At 47.7% G+C, this 16,394-nt stretch overlaps 1 protein-coding gene and 1 long non-coding RNA gene across 9 annotated transcripts in view; one reads left to right on the top strand and one right to left on the bottom strand.

The window, feature by feature from the left end:
* The window catches only part of GATAD2A (GATA zinc finger domain containing 2A), a 104,709-nt gene that overhangs the window by 53,273 nt on the left and 35,042 nt on the right, over positions 1-16,394 (top strand). For 6 of the 8 annotated variants that reach the window (XM_086698480.1, XM_086698482.1, XM_086698486.1 and 3 more), the window contains exon 3: positions 11,989-12,257. In XM_086698480.1, coding sequence (XP_086554606.1) covers positions 11,989-12,257 — 269 coding nt within the window. The remainder of the gene's footprint in view (positions 1-11,988; positions 12,258-16,394) is intronic. The other 2 variants (XM_086698484.1, XM_086698483.1) reach the window with 1 other exon arrangement.
* Positions 5,545-6,512, bottom strand: LOC147583643 (uncharacterized). The gene is made up of 2 exons (XR_015248442.1): positions 6,451-6,512; positions 5,545-6,361 (listed from the first exon to the last, which is right to left on the bottom strand). It is a non-coding gene; the product is annotated as an uncharacterized LOC147583643 (long non-coding RNA).

Raw genomic sequence — 16,394 nt, 5'->3', positions numbered from 1 at the left:
ACCAGATAGGATGGACTTCTTGGTCTTGGTCTTGGTCTGACTTTACCTTGCATGACTCCTCCACCCTGTTGGTGGTAACAGGCTTATATTTGAATGGGTCATTAGCATTCAGATGGAGTGTGGTGTGTGGGCATGCCTGAGATGTTTAAAGTTCCCTGTTAGGAGGCTGAGATGCTCCTGAACTTAACCTTCCCTTTTGGCTCCTGGTCCATGCTGAGCGCTACATTTACAAATGGTGTCTTTTCCTGGAAGGGTTAAGTGGAGAGCACTTATAGGGACTGGGAACAGGGAGGTCCTCTGAAGGTAGTGCTGGTGCTCAGATTGATTTGTTTGATGGAGTGACTGGAGGCATTCATTTAAGTTGTGTGTATGTGTCTGGAGTGTACTCTGTGCCATTTCACAGCTCTCAGTGCTTCCCTCCACACCCATCCTTTAGGACCCAATTGCTGGTTCCAGCCCTTCTCACTCTCACAGGCTGATGGCTGGTCCTGACCTCCACCCTACCCCCAGTCCCTGGAGTCCTGGAGGGCATCTGGTGCCCAAGGAAGTCCATGGGAGGCCCTGTCATCACTTGAGCCTTTTCACACTGAATATAAGTGGTCTTTCCAACAGGGATGTATTTTTCTTCTGCACGATCTCCTCTCATGTAAAAAATCCTTGTTTAAAGTTTGGATCTCCTTTTATTTGGTTTCATTTACTTTTCTTGGAGATGGATTTTCACATGTTTATGTATTTCTGTCACTTCATCTTTTCTGGCATTTTTTCCTCCCTCCTCAATCTCTGTAAGTCCAGATTCTGCCCTTGGGGCCCAGCTCAAATGAAGCATTTCTATATTTTTCCCCCTCCTCTTTTGGACTAGCAGGGTGAACTACTTTCTGATGTAGACTTGTAATAACATGGTGATGAGCACATGCATCTCACAGCCCTTACTGGGTTTATGCTCCCATGAAGGTGGGGACCCTGAGCTACTCTTCTGCTCTCTACATATGAGGCACCCCCTGGGTCACTGGTCCCTTGGAGAGGTCACTGTCTGCTGCATTAGCAGTATTTGTTAGGAGTCTGACAGCATCCGCATCCTGCTGGGCCACACAGGCTGTGAACTAGAAGATGGGGTGTCCTAGGTGGTTAGTAACTGACCAGCCTACTGTGCTGCAGAAATTCCCTTCTGGGTTAAGGCATTACTCAGATAAACAACTGTAAGCAGCAGTTGGTTCTTTGCCTTCTCTGGAAGCTTAAATTACTGTGTGCACAAAGTAGTAGCAATGAGCATGGTTTCAGTGCTAGTGATTTGAAAACTCTGCTGCTCCAGCCAGGTGTGAAATTGTTTGTCTTGGATAGGGCTTGGGAAGGTGTGGGCTGAAGTGGCTGAGGTGCATGGGGATCCACCTGAGGTCCCTCAGGGCTCTGGGTTTTTTCATGGGTTTTAGAAGTTGATGATTCTAATCTAATTTTTGTACTTTAGGGTTTTCCTTTTCGGGACAGGTGGATCAGGAGTGGAATGAATACTGATCACACATAAGAACTGCTGATCTTTTGCTCAGAATTGAACAGAGAAAGACCTTTTCTGACACAATTGGGCAAGATTTGGAAGTGGGAAGAGGAGAGGAAAACTGTGCACGTGTGTGAGTGCATGTGGTGTGCATGTGTGGGCACTTGTGTCTGAGTATGCATGACTGTGGGTGTACATATATGTATATTTGTGGTGCAAGGTTGTGTGGTGTGCAACTAGCCTGGGGCACTGCAGCCTTGGGATATGGGGAGCTGTCTTGTCAATGCCCCAGTTTCCCATGTGCTTCTTCTACCAATAGGGTATGCATTGAGTGGGGTCAAATGATCCCAAGTCTGGGGTGCTGTGTGTTCCTTGTCCCTTTCCCTCTCTTCTCACTGCCTCAGCTTCCCCAGAAACTGGAGCCCAGGCGCCATGGCCATTGGAGGCTGACAGTAAGATTGTCTACCTTGTGAGAAGCCTTTGAAAGAGTGAGTGAGTCCCTTCAGTAGGATAGAAGAATTTGTTGGTCACGTGTCTCATTTTAATAAAGTGATTGTCCACCTGGTGAGTTGTGTTGGTTTCTCTTAACACGAAGCAGAAGGCTAGGAAAACTTGCATTGAGACCCCAGGTCCAGACAGCCCCAGTGTAGGATTGACAGGGCACCACCAGGTTGGGGGGTGAAGTGATATGCCCACTAGTCAGGCCCAGTGTCCATATAAAGGTCAGAAGAATTGAAGGACCAAGGCAGTGACCAGATGGAGGCTGAGCCCCTGAAAGGTCCCAGGAAGGTTCCTGGGGCTGTCTTGCTGTCCCTGGGCTGGAGTAGGCTATGGAGCTGCAGCCACAGGCAGAATGCACCAAGTGAGGATTGTCGTTGTTAAGAGATCTCAGTGGGACAGGATGCTGTGACAGTGCAGCCTTCTGCCCAGGACCTTCCCTAGAGTGGGACAGTTGGGGGTATTGTGGTATGGACCTGCATCATCCCCCTGTTTGTTCCCCCGTCCCCTTCTCAAGAGTTTCCCTGGCACAGATGACCCCTTTCTTCCCAGTCCTCAAGGGTGAAGTCCTGCTTACCTGGAGAAGTTGGGCCCTGCACCTCCCTTCCTACTGCACAACATTCCCAGGGACCCCCAAGTCTCTAGCAAACCAGCCCCAGTGTGCTCAAGTCACACTGTTTGTTGTTGTTGTTATTGTTAAGTTTGTTCATTTTGACCCGGGGGGGGGGGGGGGCGGGGGAGAATGAGTGGGGGAGGGGCAGAGAGGGGTTGGGGAGAATCCAAAGCAGGCTCTGAGCTGTCAGTGTAGAGCCCAGTGCGAGGCTGGAACTCAGGAACTGAGATCACGACCTGAGCCAAGATCAAGAGTCAGGTCTTAACCAACTGAGCCACCCAGGTGCCCCTCAGGTCATACTTTGTATCCCAGCTCAAACATCCCTATTCTTGCTTTCTTGCTTTCTTTCTTTTTCTTTTTTTTTTTTTAGTTTATTTATTTATTTTGAGAGGCGGGGAGAGAGAACACCAGCATGGGAGTGGCAGCAAGCGAGCGAGAGAATCCCAAGCAGGCTCTGTGCTTTCAGCATAGAACCTGACTCGGGGCTGGAACCCACGAACTATGAGGTTATAACCTGAGCTGAAATCAAGAGTTGGATGCTCAACCTACTGAGCCATACTGGCGTCCCAAACAACCCTATTTCAAGAAGGGCTCACCCCACCCCCTCCCAGCCCTGTGCTCATCAAGGTTATTCACATCTCCCTGTGCTCTTCCTTAGAGCTTTGGTCTGATGCTCAGGCTTGAGTGCTGAGGAACTGCTTGTTTCTGTAACTGGGTTAAAGTTTGATTCACTGCAGTAATCGAGTTTATAGCACATAATTTCCTTATACGAGGGACCTATTTATCTTGAGAGTGTGTAGGGCTTTTAGGATGGAATAAAATTGACCCAGGTAGTGAGACAGACTGACCCTTCAGTGAGTGCTCTTCCCTCTGCACTTTTCGAAACTAAATTTCTTCTGACTTTTAAAAAGGGTTAACCTTGAGTCCTGGGCTCAGATTGAATTTACATGTTCAAGTTGTTTTTTGAAACCTGTTTTTCTTTGCAGTCAGTTCTGTGATAATGCTCATTTTGGAAAAGCAGATTTGTTTCAACACTATTGATGTATTAGGGCACAATTGGAGCATGATACATACACGTTGTATGTGGTTGTGTGAAATTTTGTCCAGGAAAGTGCTAGGTTATGGGTTGGGAAGCTATGTCCCACAGGCTGGTGGTCTGTTTTGGTAAATAAAGTTTGAATGGGACAGAGCTATACCCATTTGAGGACATATTGTTAAAACTGCAGAGCTGAGTAATCAGGACAGAGACAGAAAGACCTGCAGAGCTGAATATATTTACTGTGTCCCTTTAAGAAAAAGTTTGCCAACTCCTTCACTAGATAAATCCAGAAGATTGCTCTCAGTAAAAGAGCACCTGACCATACATAAAATTAAAATGCACACACCTCAGATATGCACCAAGCCCTCTCCAGGCCATACCATTTTCTCCTGGGGTCAGACAGCCTCATTCCAGCATGTCACAGTAACTCAGAAAACAGCCACAGCAAATGCCAGGTCTTCCCTCAGGTGAGGGGTTAGGCTTCAGGTAGAATTTGTGTATTTTTTAACTGTTTAACTTGCTACCATTTAAAAATCAGGTTTTTGTCTTTTTTTTTTTTTTTTTTTAATCTCATGATTAAGTTTTGGGATGTTGTGTACTGCCCTGGTCACTGGACTGTTGCAGGAGGGGGTCTCCCTAGCATCTTTTTAGTCCAGGTCTTTGAGGGCCCATGGAGCTCCTGGCCAGGCAGGTAAACCAAGTGCCTTCCTAATGGTGTATGAGAGAGAAAGTGCCTATATTTTTGGAGTATCTTAGGTTTTCAGACCACTAAGGGTTAAGAACCCAGCTTCAGTCAGTGAGTAAGTAAGACTTAGTTCTTCTTTTGAACAAACCTGTAGCACAGGACTCAGGGTGGCTCCTTCCTCTGTCTGAGACCATCCCTGCTCAGCGGCTTGGCTCTTGATGTCTATACCCATGCCTGGACCATCTCCCCAGATTCCTGTTCCTTGTCTCAGCCTCAGTCTGTGGGACTCTATATATTCGCCTTTCAGAAAGTCCAAATGGCAGAGTTTTTAATGAAAGTACTTGTTTGCTTCATTTTGACCTATAAGGCAAACCCCAGGAATCGTACGTTTCATGAGGATAATCTACAGAAATGTAGGTTTAACTCAGTAGCACGTACCGAACCCATATTGTTTTGCTCCACACTGAATATGGAGGTGAATGGAAAGAAAAAAGCTGCTGCCATGGAGGAGTCTAGCAACAAGCTGGGAGAAGAGATGAAGCTGCTGAATAGTATGGGGATTGTTGTTGTGGAACTGTGTGAGACATGGGCTCCCTCAGAGCGAGCCCACACTGATGCTGTGGCCTGGCAGCCATTCCGTACAACTGATGGCCCAGGTAGAAGGTGGATTGCGGGGATGAGCTGAGGGGTTTGAGTTTACTGTGTAGAGCTTGAGATTTGCTTTAGTAAGTAACACAGGGGATGGACTTTTAAGCTGCTGAGACACTTGCTAATAATGAGTGGGAAAGTCACAGCAGTGGCACCTCTCAGTCCACTGAAGGTTGCATATTTGTCTTATGTTCTTGGTTCTGCCTGTTGGAGGAGCCAGCCTCCTGATTTTCCTACATTATAAAGCTCCCTCTGGCCTGGGAGCATTTCCCTCCAAAGGGCCCTCTCCCCTTGTCTCATCCCTATACACTTAGCCTTTTAAAAAGTTTTCAGCATCTGCATGTGGGAGTGTTATTTTATCTAGCTAGCTCTCCTTTTTATCTTTGTGTTCTTTGAATACAAGACTGATAGAAAGTCACTGTTAGGAGAAATAATTTAATACAGAAAGTGAAAGTATCTGAATTCTTCAGAAATGAGTGCTGTGGCTTTTAGCCTAATTTCTTTCACTTTTAATTTTATTAAGCTTTTTCAGTAGTTTTTTCTGAAGATTATAAGCATTTTTAAGCCATGTGAATGGTATTATACTGTTCTACACCTTGATTTTCTCATTCAAGTCATTTTTTTTTTTTTTAACATTTATTGAGAGACAGAGAGAGAACAGAGCATGAGCATGAGAGGGGCAGAAAGAGGGGAAGACACAGAATCCAAAGCAGGCTCCAGGCTCTAAGCTGTTAGCACAGAGCCCGATGCAGGGCTCAAACTCACAAACCGTGAGATCATGACCTGAGCCGAAGTTGGATGTTTAACCAACTGAGCCTCCCAGGCACCCCTCATTCAAGTCATTTCTTTAAAAAAAATTTTTAATTTATAATTTTAGAGTGCGTGTGAGTGGGGGAGAGGGGCAGAGAGGGAGAGACTCTCGAGCAGGCTCCATGCTCTGCATGGAGGCTTGATCCCACAACCCTGGAATCATGACTTGAGCTGAAATCAAGAGTCGGATGCACAGATGACTGAGCCACCCAGGCGACCCTCATTCAAATTATTTCTAATATCACTCTGTTTCTTCACATAGCATGTCTATGAGGTGTGGGTAGGGAAACTGAGGCTGAAAGACTAACAAGTTCTCTCAGCCCATTGTTGCCTGAGATTTGGCCTCTGTTCTCTCCTGTGTCTGGTAGTAGAGGCTGGCTGTTGGGATCGTCCTTCTATTCCCCAGGTTAAGTTGCATCCCTTGTACTCAGCCTTAACAGGGTTTGACGTTTAAAACCTGAGAGCTGGCATTTTTATCGCGCGTTCCTTCCAGAACACAGCCACTGCATCCCTGCTACTATCGTTCAGAGAGAGGCATCAGGAAGTGGCTCAGGACTTGAGCAGAGTGAACTCTCTGTTCTGGAAGAGAAGATAAGTGCCTGTCAACCAGAGGCTGCTGACACCAAAGTATAGCTTAGTTGTTCTCTCCCCGTCCCCTCCCCAGGTACCTGGCTTTGACTCTCAAGAATGTAGGGAGCCTCCAGAGGGTGAGCAGAAGGGTGTACAGGTCTGGGACTTCTCTTCTGCAGCTTCTGCAGGCTGTTGTGTCTGGGAGGGTCAATGGGATTCCTGGGTCCAGGCAGGAGACGAGAGAAATCATGCAGAAGGGCATCATAGATAGCCCCAGCCTCAGGACCACCAGGGCACAAAGATCCACCTGCACTGTGCATCTGCTGAGGGGCACTCTGGTGGTGGGTGCCTGGCTGCAGGCCTGCTGGAACTGCACACCTGGCAGGGCCTGTGTGTCGCAGTGTGGAGGTTGGCCAGTGCCAAGTGAAACCAGTGTCTGGACCTCATCGTCACCCAACTTGGCATTGGACGCTTCACTGGCCCTTCTTTCCTGACAGGGAGGGGTGCTCTGTGCTGCCGAAAACAGTGGCTGCCCCATGTGCAGGCTTCCACCTGTCAGTAGACACTCCTCGGCCTCTCTGTGTGGGTCTGGTAGACTCCTACTCACCATGTCCAAATTTCCCTGCTTCCAACCTTCTTCTCCAGATCTGCTCTTACCTCATTTCAGAAAACCAATTCCATCCAGTTGCTCAGGCAAAAATAAAACAAAGCAATCTTTTCTTGCCTCCTGTCCAGCTGTTGGTATGTTGTGTTGTCTAAAGTATACTTAGGGTTTGGTCATATCTCCCCACTTCTCAGTCTCTTTCCCATCCTGAGCCACAAGATACAGAAGTCTCCCCCAAACTGCTCTCCCTGCCATCTCCTACTCCAGTCTATACCCATATCAACCAGATGATCCTTTAGAACAAATTGGATCTCCCCTCATCCCCACCCCTCCACGTTCCCCCTGAGGACAGTCCACACTTAGTACCCTCTTTTCTTCCACCTCCTCATGCTCACTCTTCTGTGCTCTGGAAAGAGCACCCCAAGTCCACTTTTCTCATGCCTGAAACAGGAGTGTTATTGATAGTATTCCTGCTGGTATGTTAGTAACAGAGTAATATAAATAGCATTTCCTGGTACAGATAATGATAATGCTTCAGAGTTATGGCTCCATGACTTGTGTTTGTTTACTTTTTTTTTTAAGTTAACTTTTTTTATGATAAAAAATATGTTTACTGGCATTATGTGCTCAACTTGTGCCAGGTGCTTTCTGTTGGTTTCCTGAGTCTTGTTTAAAAATTCTGGTTCCTGCATCATTCACCTCTTTGGAGTTGCTTTAGAAGAGGTTTTCCACTTGAGGTTCTCAGATCAGTTAGACAGTGGCATTTTACTAAAAAATAAAGTATCTTTTGGTAGAGGCATTTACAATTTGCATTGACCCAAAGCCCCTTGTCCACATTCCACCTGTTATTTGGTTGCCTCTTCGACCTGAGGTCGGTCGTTCTGTGCTGTGCCTATGTAGCCGCTAGAGTGACTGGAACCTCCCTTCTTGGGGCAAGGAAGACCTGGGTTGCTTCCTGCCACCTCTCTGCCCGCCCAGCCCTGTCTGAGGATGCATTAGAGCAGGCTCTACGTGACTTAATTGTGTTTGTGAGAGTGAGAAGAAAGGACTGAGGCCATCTGGGTTCCAGCCCTGCTTCCTGGGTAGCAAGCAGCCTGTGCCTCAGGCAGCCTTGCAGTCCTGGGAGCCTCATCTTTACAATGGGCTGCTGTTGTCAGGATCTGCCCCTGTCTTCAGGCAACAGCCAGGACAGGATCCCCCTGTAAGTAAGAGGGGGTTGCTCTTTGTGGTCTGGCAGTTCCTGAATGGGCCTGTGGTAGAACCCTCACTGGCTAGGGGTTTTGAAGCAGATCCTAACTTTCCATCACAATAATCCAGCCTCTTTACCTGTTCTTTTTTATTTTTATTTTTATTTTTTTTTTCAACGTTTATTTATTTTTGGGACAGAGAGAGACAGAGCATGAACGGGGGAGGGGCAGAGAGAGAGGGAGACACAGAATCGGAAACAGGCTCCAGGCTCTGAGCCATCAGCCCAGAGCCCGACGCGGGGCTCGAACTCACGGACCGCGAGATCGTGACCTGGCTGAAGTCGGACGCTTAACCGACTGCGCCACCCAGGCGCCCCTGTTCTTTTTTATTTTTAATGTTTGTTTATTTTTGAGAGAAAGTGTGGGTGCATAAGTGGGGGAGGGGCAGCGAGAGGGGGGCAGAGGATCCTAAGTGGGCTCTGCACTGACAGCAGCAAGCCCAATGTGGGGCTCAAACTCAAAAACCGTGAGATCATGATCTGAGCTGAAGTCAGATGCTCAACTGACTAAGCCACCGAGGCGCCCCTTTACCTGCTCTTTAGAAAGTATTCTGAGGTAACTCCTCACTGCTTTTTTGCAGAAATTGTGGGTCATGCTTCATTCCTCAAGGCTGGTTTCTTCCCTATAGCTTTGTCATTGATCTTGGGTTTGTGCCTGCAGGGTGATGGACACTAGCCCTAATGTGCTAGGGCACTGGTCCTTCCTGCTGAGAGGAGGGAGGAGCATTCTTTATTAGCACCTGTACTCCCCAGGAGCAAATGCTTCCTGTGGCCTCTAAGGCAACCATCTTGCTGTGGAGTAGGCCCTACCCAAGATGGAGGGGGGCACGGGGCAGGTGGTGCAGAGCTGGACGCACCCTCTGCCATAGTCAGCCCTGCCCCCTCCAGCTGTGCTGTTCCTTTCTGTGATGAGGGAGGGATGCAGCTGGCCACCCCTCCCGAGAATGCCCTGCTGGAGCCAGAGGGCAGGGCATGCATGTGCTGCCAGGCTGGCCATTGGTTCTGGGTCCAGGGTTGGCAGATTTCCAGTCCCTCGGCTTTAGAGTGAGCTACCTTGCTTGACACTGCACACAGAACATAAACAGGCTGTATTCCGGGCCCTCTGCTGGGGACCCTGATCAGCTACCTGAACTAGGGTGTTGTTGGGGCCCTGTGGCCCAGAGTGGTCACTGGAGCTAGAAGAGGAGCAGCCCTGTGTGGGTATGAGGCTCTGCTCTGGCCCTTTATGCTTGCTTATTTTATATTAGTGACAATGAAGTGAGGTCACTTGGGTACTACTTTGTCAGTCTGGTGACCTGGCACACGGTGAACTGGTTGTTGGTCCCCACCTGCCCAATCTGTGTGGGTATTTGAGAGGAAGGACTTCATGCAGGGTCTGGGTTTGGATGACTTTCCTGGATTGGAGCCTGGAGCTTATAAGGCCAGAGACTGCACTAGGTGGGTGTGCCAGGCTGGAACAGAGGCAGAGTGGGGAAGCATGGGGGAGTTTAAGTACAGGATTGAGGTGGGGGCATCCTCCTCCTCCACCTCAGTCCCATTCTTCCCTGGTCTGTACCAGCCCAGACTGGGAACTTCTCCCTTAGGGACAGAATTTCTTCTGACTCTAGTGGGCATGCCTTTTTGCCTCTTTCCTGGTCTTGTCTCTTCTCCTTTTTGATCCTGACAGCCTCCTCTCTTGCCCTGGGAACACAGCTACCTGCTGTCCAAGGCAGCTACTGAAATTGTTACTCTTGTCCAATTCCCCAAATGTTTAAGGAGCTTCTCTTTTAGGCAGCCCTCAAAGGAAAGATGACCCATGCCTCCCACAGTGAGGGAGGGGAGGTTGACTGACACTCATCTCAGGGCAATGACTTATCTGCAATCTCACAGAGAGGACTGATAGATTCACTGAGCAGGCTGACAGGGTTTGTTGTCAAGACATACCAAAGAAGGACAGAAGCCATAGAGCTTTAGGCTAAGAGGGACATGGGGTATCCTTTGCTTTTCTCTGGGGCAGTTAGGAGACCATATCCATACAGAGTGTGGGAGGAGGAGATGGGGGGGATGTTTGGGGGGGTGACTAGGACTGAGCAGTTGGTACAGGGTGGGCAGCAGGCACAGGCTAGTATGCCAGGAGGGGTTGGGGGCAGATGGAAGTCTTGTCAGTAGCCCATGCCCTTGGGCTTCAGAGTTCTCCAGCCCCACCTTCTGTCAACATGGGTGGAGAGCATTCTGGGGGTAATATGACCACTGGGAGACTTGCTCATTTTGACCCTTTTGGACTGCCTGTAGGAGTAGATATTTGAGTGCCCTGGCCAGGCCACAGTGGCCCGACACGTGTGCATGTGGACTGCTCTGCCTCCTGAGCCAGGAGCATGAAACAGCAGTCAATTTCTTTCCTTTAACTCTAAGTCCACCGAAGAGGCCACTAGGACATGGTCCTGCACTGTTGCTCATTTGAGAAATCGGCTCCTTAACAAGGTTGTGAGTGAGTCATCTTAGGAATGCATCCCATGTATGATGATGTTGCCCCTTCATTGCTCTGTGTTGCCCCTAGTCTCCCAGAAGGTGGGCTCCAGGACAGGCTTCTCAGGGTATTTGTGGTGAGGAAACTGGGGTGCCAGATGCCCTGCCTGTGTGGACACAGAGCCAGGAGGCCTTCAGTGTAGGCACACCACAGGTATGAATTGAGATTCTCAAGGGGCTTGTGTGTTCCTCTGTGGACCCTGTGTTGGTAGACATAGGCACCTACCATCCTGTGTAGAACTGGCATTTTGGGAATCCTCCTAGAGCCTGGCAGCTAAATTCTTTTTTGTCCCTCATGAACTCTGGCTTGGCTTTTTTAGACCCTGACTCTTTCAGTCTTATTTCCTGCGTCCTGCCTTGTTGGGACATCGGGGCTGGAGTGGCTCCTTTAAGAGCGAGCGCCTGTGTCCCAGACTCTGTTGTGGAATGCCAGCAGCCTCCCTGCAGACAGACATCATTGCGCTGTCCTCCGTCCTGTCTCTGTGAGGGTTAACAACACTTCAGCTTGTTGTCTGGAACCGGTTCAGACTGGTTTTCTGGAAAGTGCTTTGTCTCTCAGACTGAATCCTGGGAAGGGTCATGTGGAGCCCAGTGATGTCATGGGATCAAAAACTGACTCAGCTGTTTTTTTCTTCTTTTCTTTCTTTAAATCAAGATATGTGTGTGCTGCAGGTACAGGGTGCTGGCATGGTGACGGGCCAGCTCTCACCCGACTCAAAGTTTACCTTGCTGGCAGTCAAAGGGTTAAAGGTGACCCCCACTTCTCACTCCCCTGAGGTGAGCAGGGAGTAAGGAGGCCGCCCCTCACTAAAGGGGAGAATGGTCAACCCGAGTCAGTGCAGTGCAGTTCTGGACCTGGGCAGTGACCCTGCTTCTGGTACAGCGGTGTCTCCCCTTCCCGGATTCCAGAAATCTCCAACCTAGGGCAGGTACTCAGAATTCCATAGGCAGGAAGTTCAGATCTAGAACAGTTTTTCTCTCTTTGCTTTTGAATTTGGAGCACAGAGAATTCCTCTTCCTTCTAATAATCAGCCACTTTCCATTGTTCCTGTCCAGGTCCCTGCAGGTCTCAGCTCCCCAGATGCTCCATGGATCTTGCCCAGCCTTCCCATGTCAGTTAAGAAAGGTCCTGGGCACACTTTGTGAGGCCTGAATTTGTTGTACCGACTTCTACTATCATCATGGGGCAAGGAAAACTCTTCAAGCTGACACACTGAAGTTTCTAAGAAGGTAGCAACTTGGTTGTGCCAAGTTTAAATGTCATGTTTTCTCCTTCCAAAGTTCAGAATGACTGAAGAAGCATGCCGAACACGGAGTCAGAAACGAGCGCTTGAACGGGACCCAGCAGAGGATGATGTGGAAAGCAAGAAAATAAAAATGGAGAGAGGATTGTTGTCTTCAGATTTAAACACTGACGGAGACATGAGAGTGACGCCTGAGCCAGGAGCAGGCCCAGCCCAAGGGTTGCTGAGGGGGGCAGAGGTGACAGCCATGGGCAGATGTGAAGGGCAGGCGGGCGACGGGCCCGTGGACATGCGTACCTCATACAGGTGAGCAGGAGGGACCTGGAACCAGGTCTTGTGGGTGTGAGAAGGCGGTGGGGAGATGGGCCTGAGGAAGCAGCCCTTGGTGAGTTACGGGTTCTGGTCCTGGCATTGCTGTGCTGTCCTGGACAAGGGGTCTCCTCACTGGGGCCTGGACATCAATGGCAAGGGGTGTGGGTCTCACAGGAAGAAGGGGCAGTATCCTCCATTGGCTGCCCTGCAAGGCAGTGAGTCTTCATTAAACTGATACCATTTGTTTCTTCAGCTGGTGCTTTTGGCTTGTGGAAAAAGTTGGGAGTTTTTCATTTCAGTATATGTCCCTGCTTTACAGATCTGGGGTTCTGGAGGCCAGGGATTCTATACTGGATCTGGGTAACTAGGCTGGGGGCAGAGTCTGGACTCCAGCTCAGAGATGCTTCTCACATGCGCCACCACTCCTCTTAGCACGTTGTGAAGGAGGAGGTCACTATTCAAGTCTGTGGTGTGGTCTGTTGATTTTTCGTTAGTCAGTACTGATTACTTCGAGTATTCAGATCCTCAGTTTTATGAGGTTCTTAAGGAAAAAACTTGAAAGAATTAAGACTCACTTTACCCCCTTTCCCTACCTCCCTCATTTCTTCACTCAGAAACATTCTTTTCTTTCTGTAAAGAGAAATCTGGGCCTAACTTCTGCTGTCACCGCTCCCCTTGGAGCTCTGGTGGGAACCATTTTCTCTAGCATGTTTACGCTTAGATGTCCTATGAGCCAGATACGCCACAGTGGGTGTGTTGGTATGGCCACAGTCTCCTGGCCACCCCTCACCAACCCCCTAATCCTCCCCTGCAGACTCCCTTCCATGTCTGTTTGCCCAGAGTGGGGGTGAGGGTGGCAGGTGCAGAGCTAGGGAAGCTGGGAACGTTTTGCCTTCTCATGAGTGTTGACTAACCCCACACAGGGACTCCACCCTGTAGTCTTCATGTTAAATTCATTTTGGAGCTCAGACTTTTGGAATCCTAAGAACTTCAGAGATTATCTGGCCTGGTATTTCTCAGCTTTACAATTTTTACCTCTTTGAGATAAATGGGAAAATCCAACCCCTTCTACTGGGGAAGCATCTTAGTTTGAGGGGGTGTGTGCTCTGTGTTTCTACTACCCAAAAAGGCCTTTTTCTGTCTGGCTGTGCTTTTTGCTGTTCCTGTCCCAGAGGCCTCTTTTAAAGTTCCAGAAATAAAATTGTAAGTCTGGTTCTTCTTTCTCTCCCTCTGACTTGGTCCTCAGTAGTGTCTCAGGTACTATATCAGGTAGCTGAGGAGGAGAAAGAGCCTCCTGTTGTTTGTGAAGATCTGCTGGATGTTTGTTTCTTTCTTTCTTTAATTTTTTTAATGTTTATTTTTGAGAGACAGAGAAAGCATGAGTCGGGGAAGGACAGAGAGAGAGGGAGACACAGAATCTGAAGCAGGCTCCAGGCTTGAGCTGTCAGCACAGAGCCGGAAGTAGGGCTTGAACCCCCGATGGACCGGACTGTGAGATCATGACCAGAGCCAAAGTGAGACCCTTAACCAACTGAGCCACCCAGGCACTCCATCTGCTGGATATTTCTCGTGATCCTGGGCTCCTGGTGTGCATTTTCTCTTGTCATCACCTTGCTGCCCTGCTGCAGGGCAGCCCAGTGGATTGTGAGGGAGAGGTTACCAGATCTTTCTGTTGATACAGCCTGGGGCTACATTTGGCCTCTGGGCCTCTTGCTTCCAGACTTTTCCCACTATGCCCATTGGCTTCCAACCCAAGGTCACTTAGACCATGTTTTCTGAAGTTGATGGAGAATGATATGGTTACAACACATAAAGGATGCAAGGGAGCAGGGATCAGAGATTAACTTAGGCACACAGGGCATTGGTGATCAGTACTCCAGGACTAGAAACACCTCAAGACACTTATAAAGCAGTATGAGAATGTGGACAGAGTTTGGCCTTGGTGGCCAACAGGCATAGTTGGGGTCACATCATACTCCCTGGCTGATCTTGAGCACATGATCTTAGTCTTTGTTTCTTCAATAGTAAAATGGGTGATAATCTCTGGCTAATAGGTTGATGGGTGACAGACATGTACCCAGAATTGGTCCTAGGGTGGAGAGCAAGTGTTGGTAACAACTGCCCTTCAGTCTTTGCTCAAAATAAGATGTCCATATATAGAGCTAGTATCTCCCCAAGTTCCCACGTAGAATGTTCTGTTTAATTCATTGGAGAAGTACACTTGTGCATTTTGACAAAAATTACAGGAACAAGTACCCCAAAGCCTTTCCAAACTGTAATCTGTTCTGGAGTGTACGGCCCCAGTTTCTGTTGGAAACAGGCAGTCTTTGGATCCTTGTTGAGAGCATGTGGCTCAAGAACATCCCTTTAAGGACCTTCCTATAGCACAATGTGGTTGTTCTTGGTTCCCAGGTTAGTGTGAGATCCCTCACTGGCCAGATCAAAAGGTGGCACGGCACGGCTGTATCTGGCCATAGTTTAGGTTAGCTGAAGCTCTTTGGCTTCAGGTTCACTGAATCGTGTAAGATTAACATGCCAGTTTTATTTTTACTCATTTATTTTAAATGTTTGTTTATTGGGGCACCTGGGTGGCTCAGTTTGTTAAGCGTCCGACTTCAGCTCAGGTCATGATCTCGCGGTCTGTGAGTTCAAGCCCTGCTTCGGGCTCTGTGCTGACAGCTCAGAGCCTGGAGCTTGTTTCAAATTCTGTGTCTCCCTCTTTCTCTCTCCTCCCCCACTCATGCTCTGTCTCTCTCTTCTCAAAAATAAATAAACATTAAATGTTTATTGTTTATAAACATTTAACAATAAAAAATAAATAAACGTTAAATATTTATTTATTTTTGAAAAGAGAGAGGATGCATGCCTGCATGGGAGAGGCAGAGAGAGGGAGATAGAGAATCCCAAGCAGGTTCAGTGCAGAGCCCACTGTAGGGCTCAAACGCATGAACTGTGAGATCAAGACCTGAGCTAAAACTGAGTCTGATGTTTAACTGACTGAGCCACCCAGATGCCTCTAACGTGCCAATTTTAGATTGTTGTGCTGAGAGAATTTCATTTTTGTTTTTTAATTGAGATGTAGTACACATACTGAAAAGTACAGATGGGTGCCAATTTTCACAAGCTGAATACATCCTTGTAAACTAGAATCAAGAAACAACCTTGAGGCCCCCTTTAGCCCACTTATCACTACCCTCTGAGGGTAACCAGTTTCTTCTAACAGCATAGATAATTTTCTGTTTTTGTACTTTAAATAAATGGAATTGTGCAGTCTGTACCCTTTGCTTGCTTTCATTCAATATAATGTTTGTGAGATGTACCCATGTTGTTGAATTGAGCAGTAGTTAATTCATTTTCACTATTGTATAGTATTCTGTGTCTAGAATTTGTTTGGCTCTGTTTCAAAACTGCCTCATTTTCTTTCATGCTGTCTTATGACTCAAATTGGGCTGTTGAAGACTGGAGGGAGTTTTTGGTGGCTTCTAGGAGAGATAATTTTCTTTTTCTTTAAGGCAGTGAGTGGCTGGTGAATTGAAATCACCAAGATAAAACCTTTTTTTACTACATTGGAGTGATATGTAGCATACATAGGCAGACAAAGGGGTAAAGTCCGTTCTTTCCCTCTCTACATTTCCCCTCTCTATCTCTGACAGTTTTTCTGACTTAGGCTCCCAATTTGTGTATATTAAAAAAATTTTTTTAATTAATTTTATTTTTTAAATTTACATCCAAATTAGCATATAGTGCAACAGTGTTTTCAGGAGTAGATTCCTTATTACCCCTTACCCATGTAGCCCATTCCCCACTCCCACAACCCCTCCAGTAACCCTCTGATCTCCATATTTAAGGGTCTCTTATGTTTTGTCCCCCTCCCTGTTTTTATATTATTTTTGCTTCCCTTCCCTTATGTTTATCTGTTCTATGTCTTAAAATCCTCATATGAGTGAAGTCATATGATATTTGTCTTTATCTGACTAATTTCACTTAGCATAATAATCCTCCAGTTCCATCCACGTAGTTGCAAATGGCAAGAGTTCATTCTTTTTGATTGCGTAGTTGCAAATGGCAAGAGTTCATTCGTTTTGATTGCCGAGTAATACTCCAGAGTGTGTGTGTGTGTGTGTGTGTATG

This window comes from Puma concolor, chromosome A2 (assembly GCF_028749965.1).
Source record: "Puma concolor isolate L17-30 chromosome A2, mPumCon1.1.hap2, whole genome shotgun sequence".
In the NCBI taxonomy this organism is placed as follows: domain Eukaryota; kingdom Metazoa; phylum Chordata; class Mammalia; order Carnivora; family Felidae; genus Puma; species Puma concolor.
This window is presented reverse-complemented; position numbering and strand designations above follow the sequence as displayed.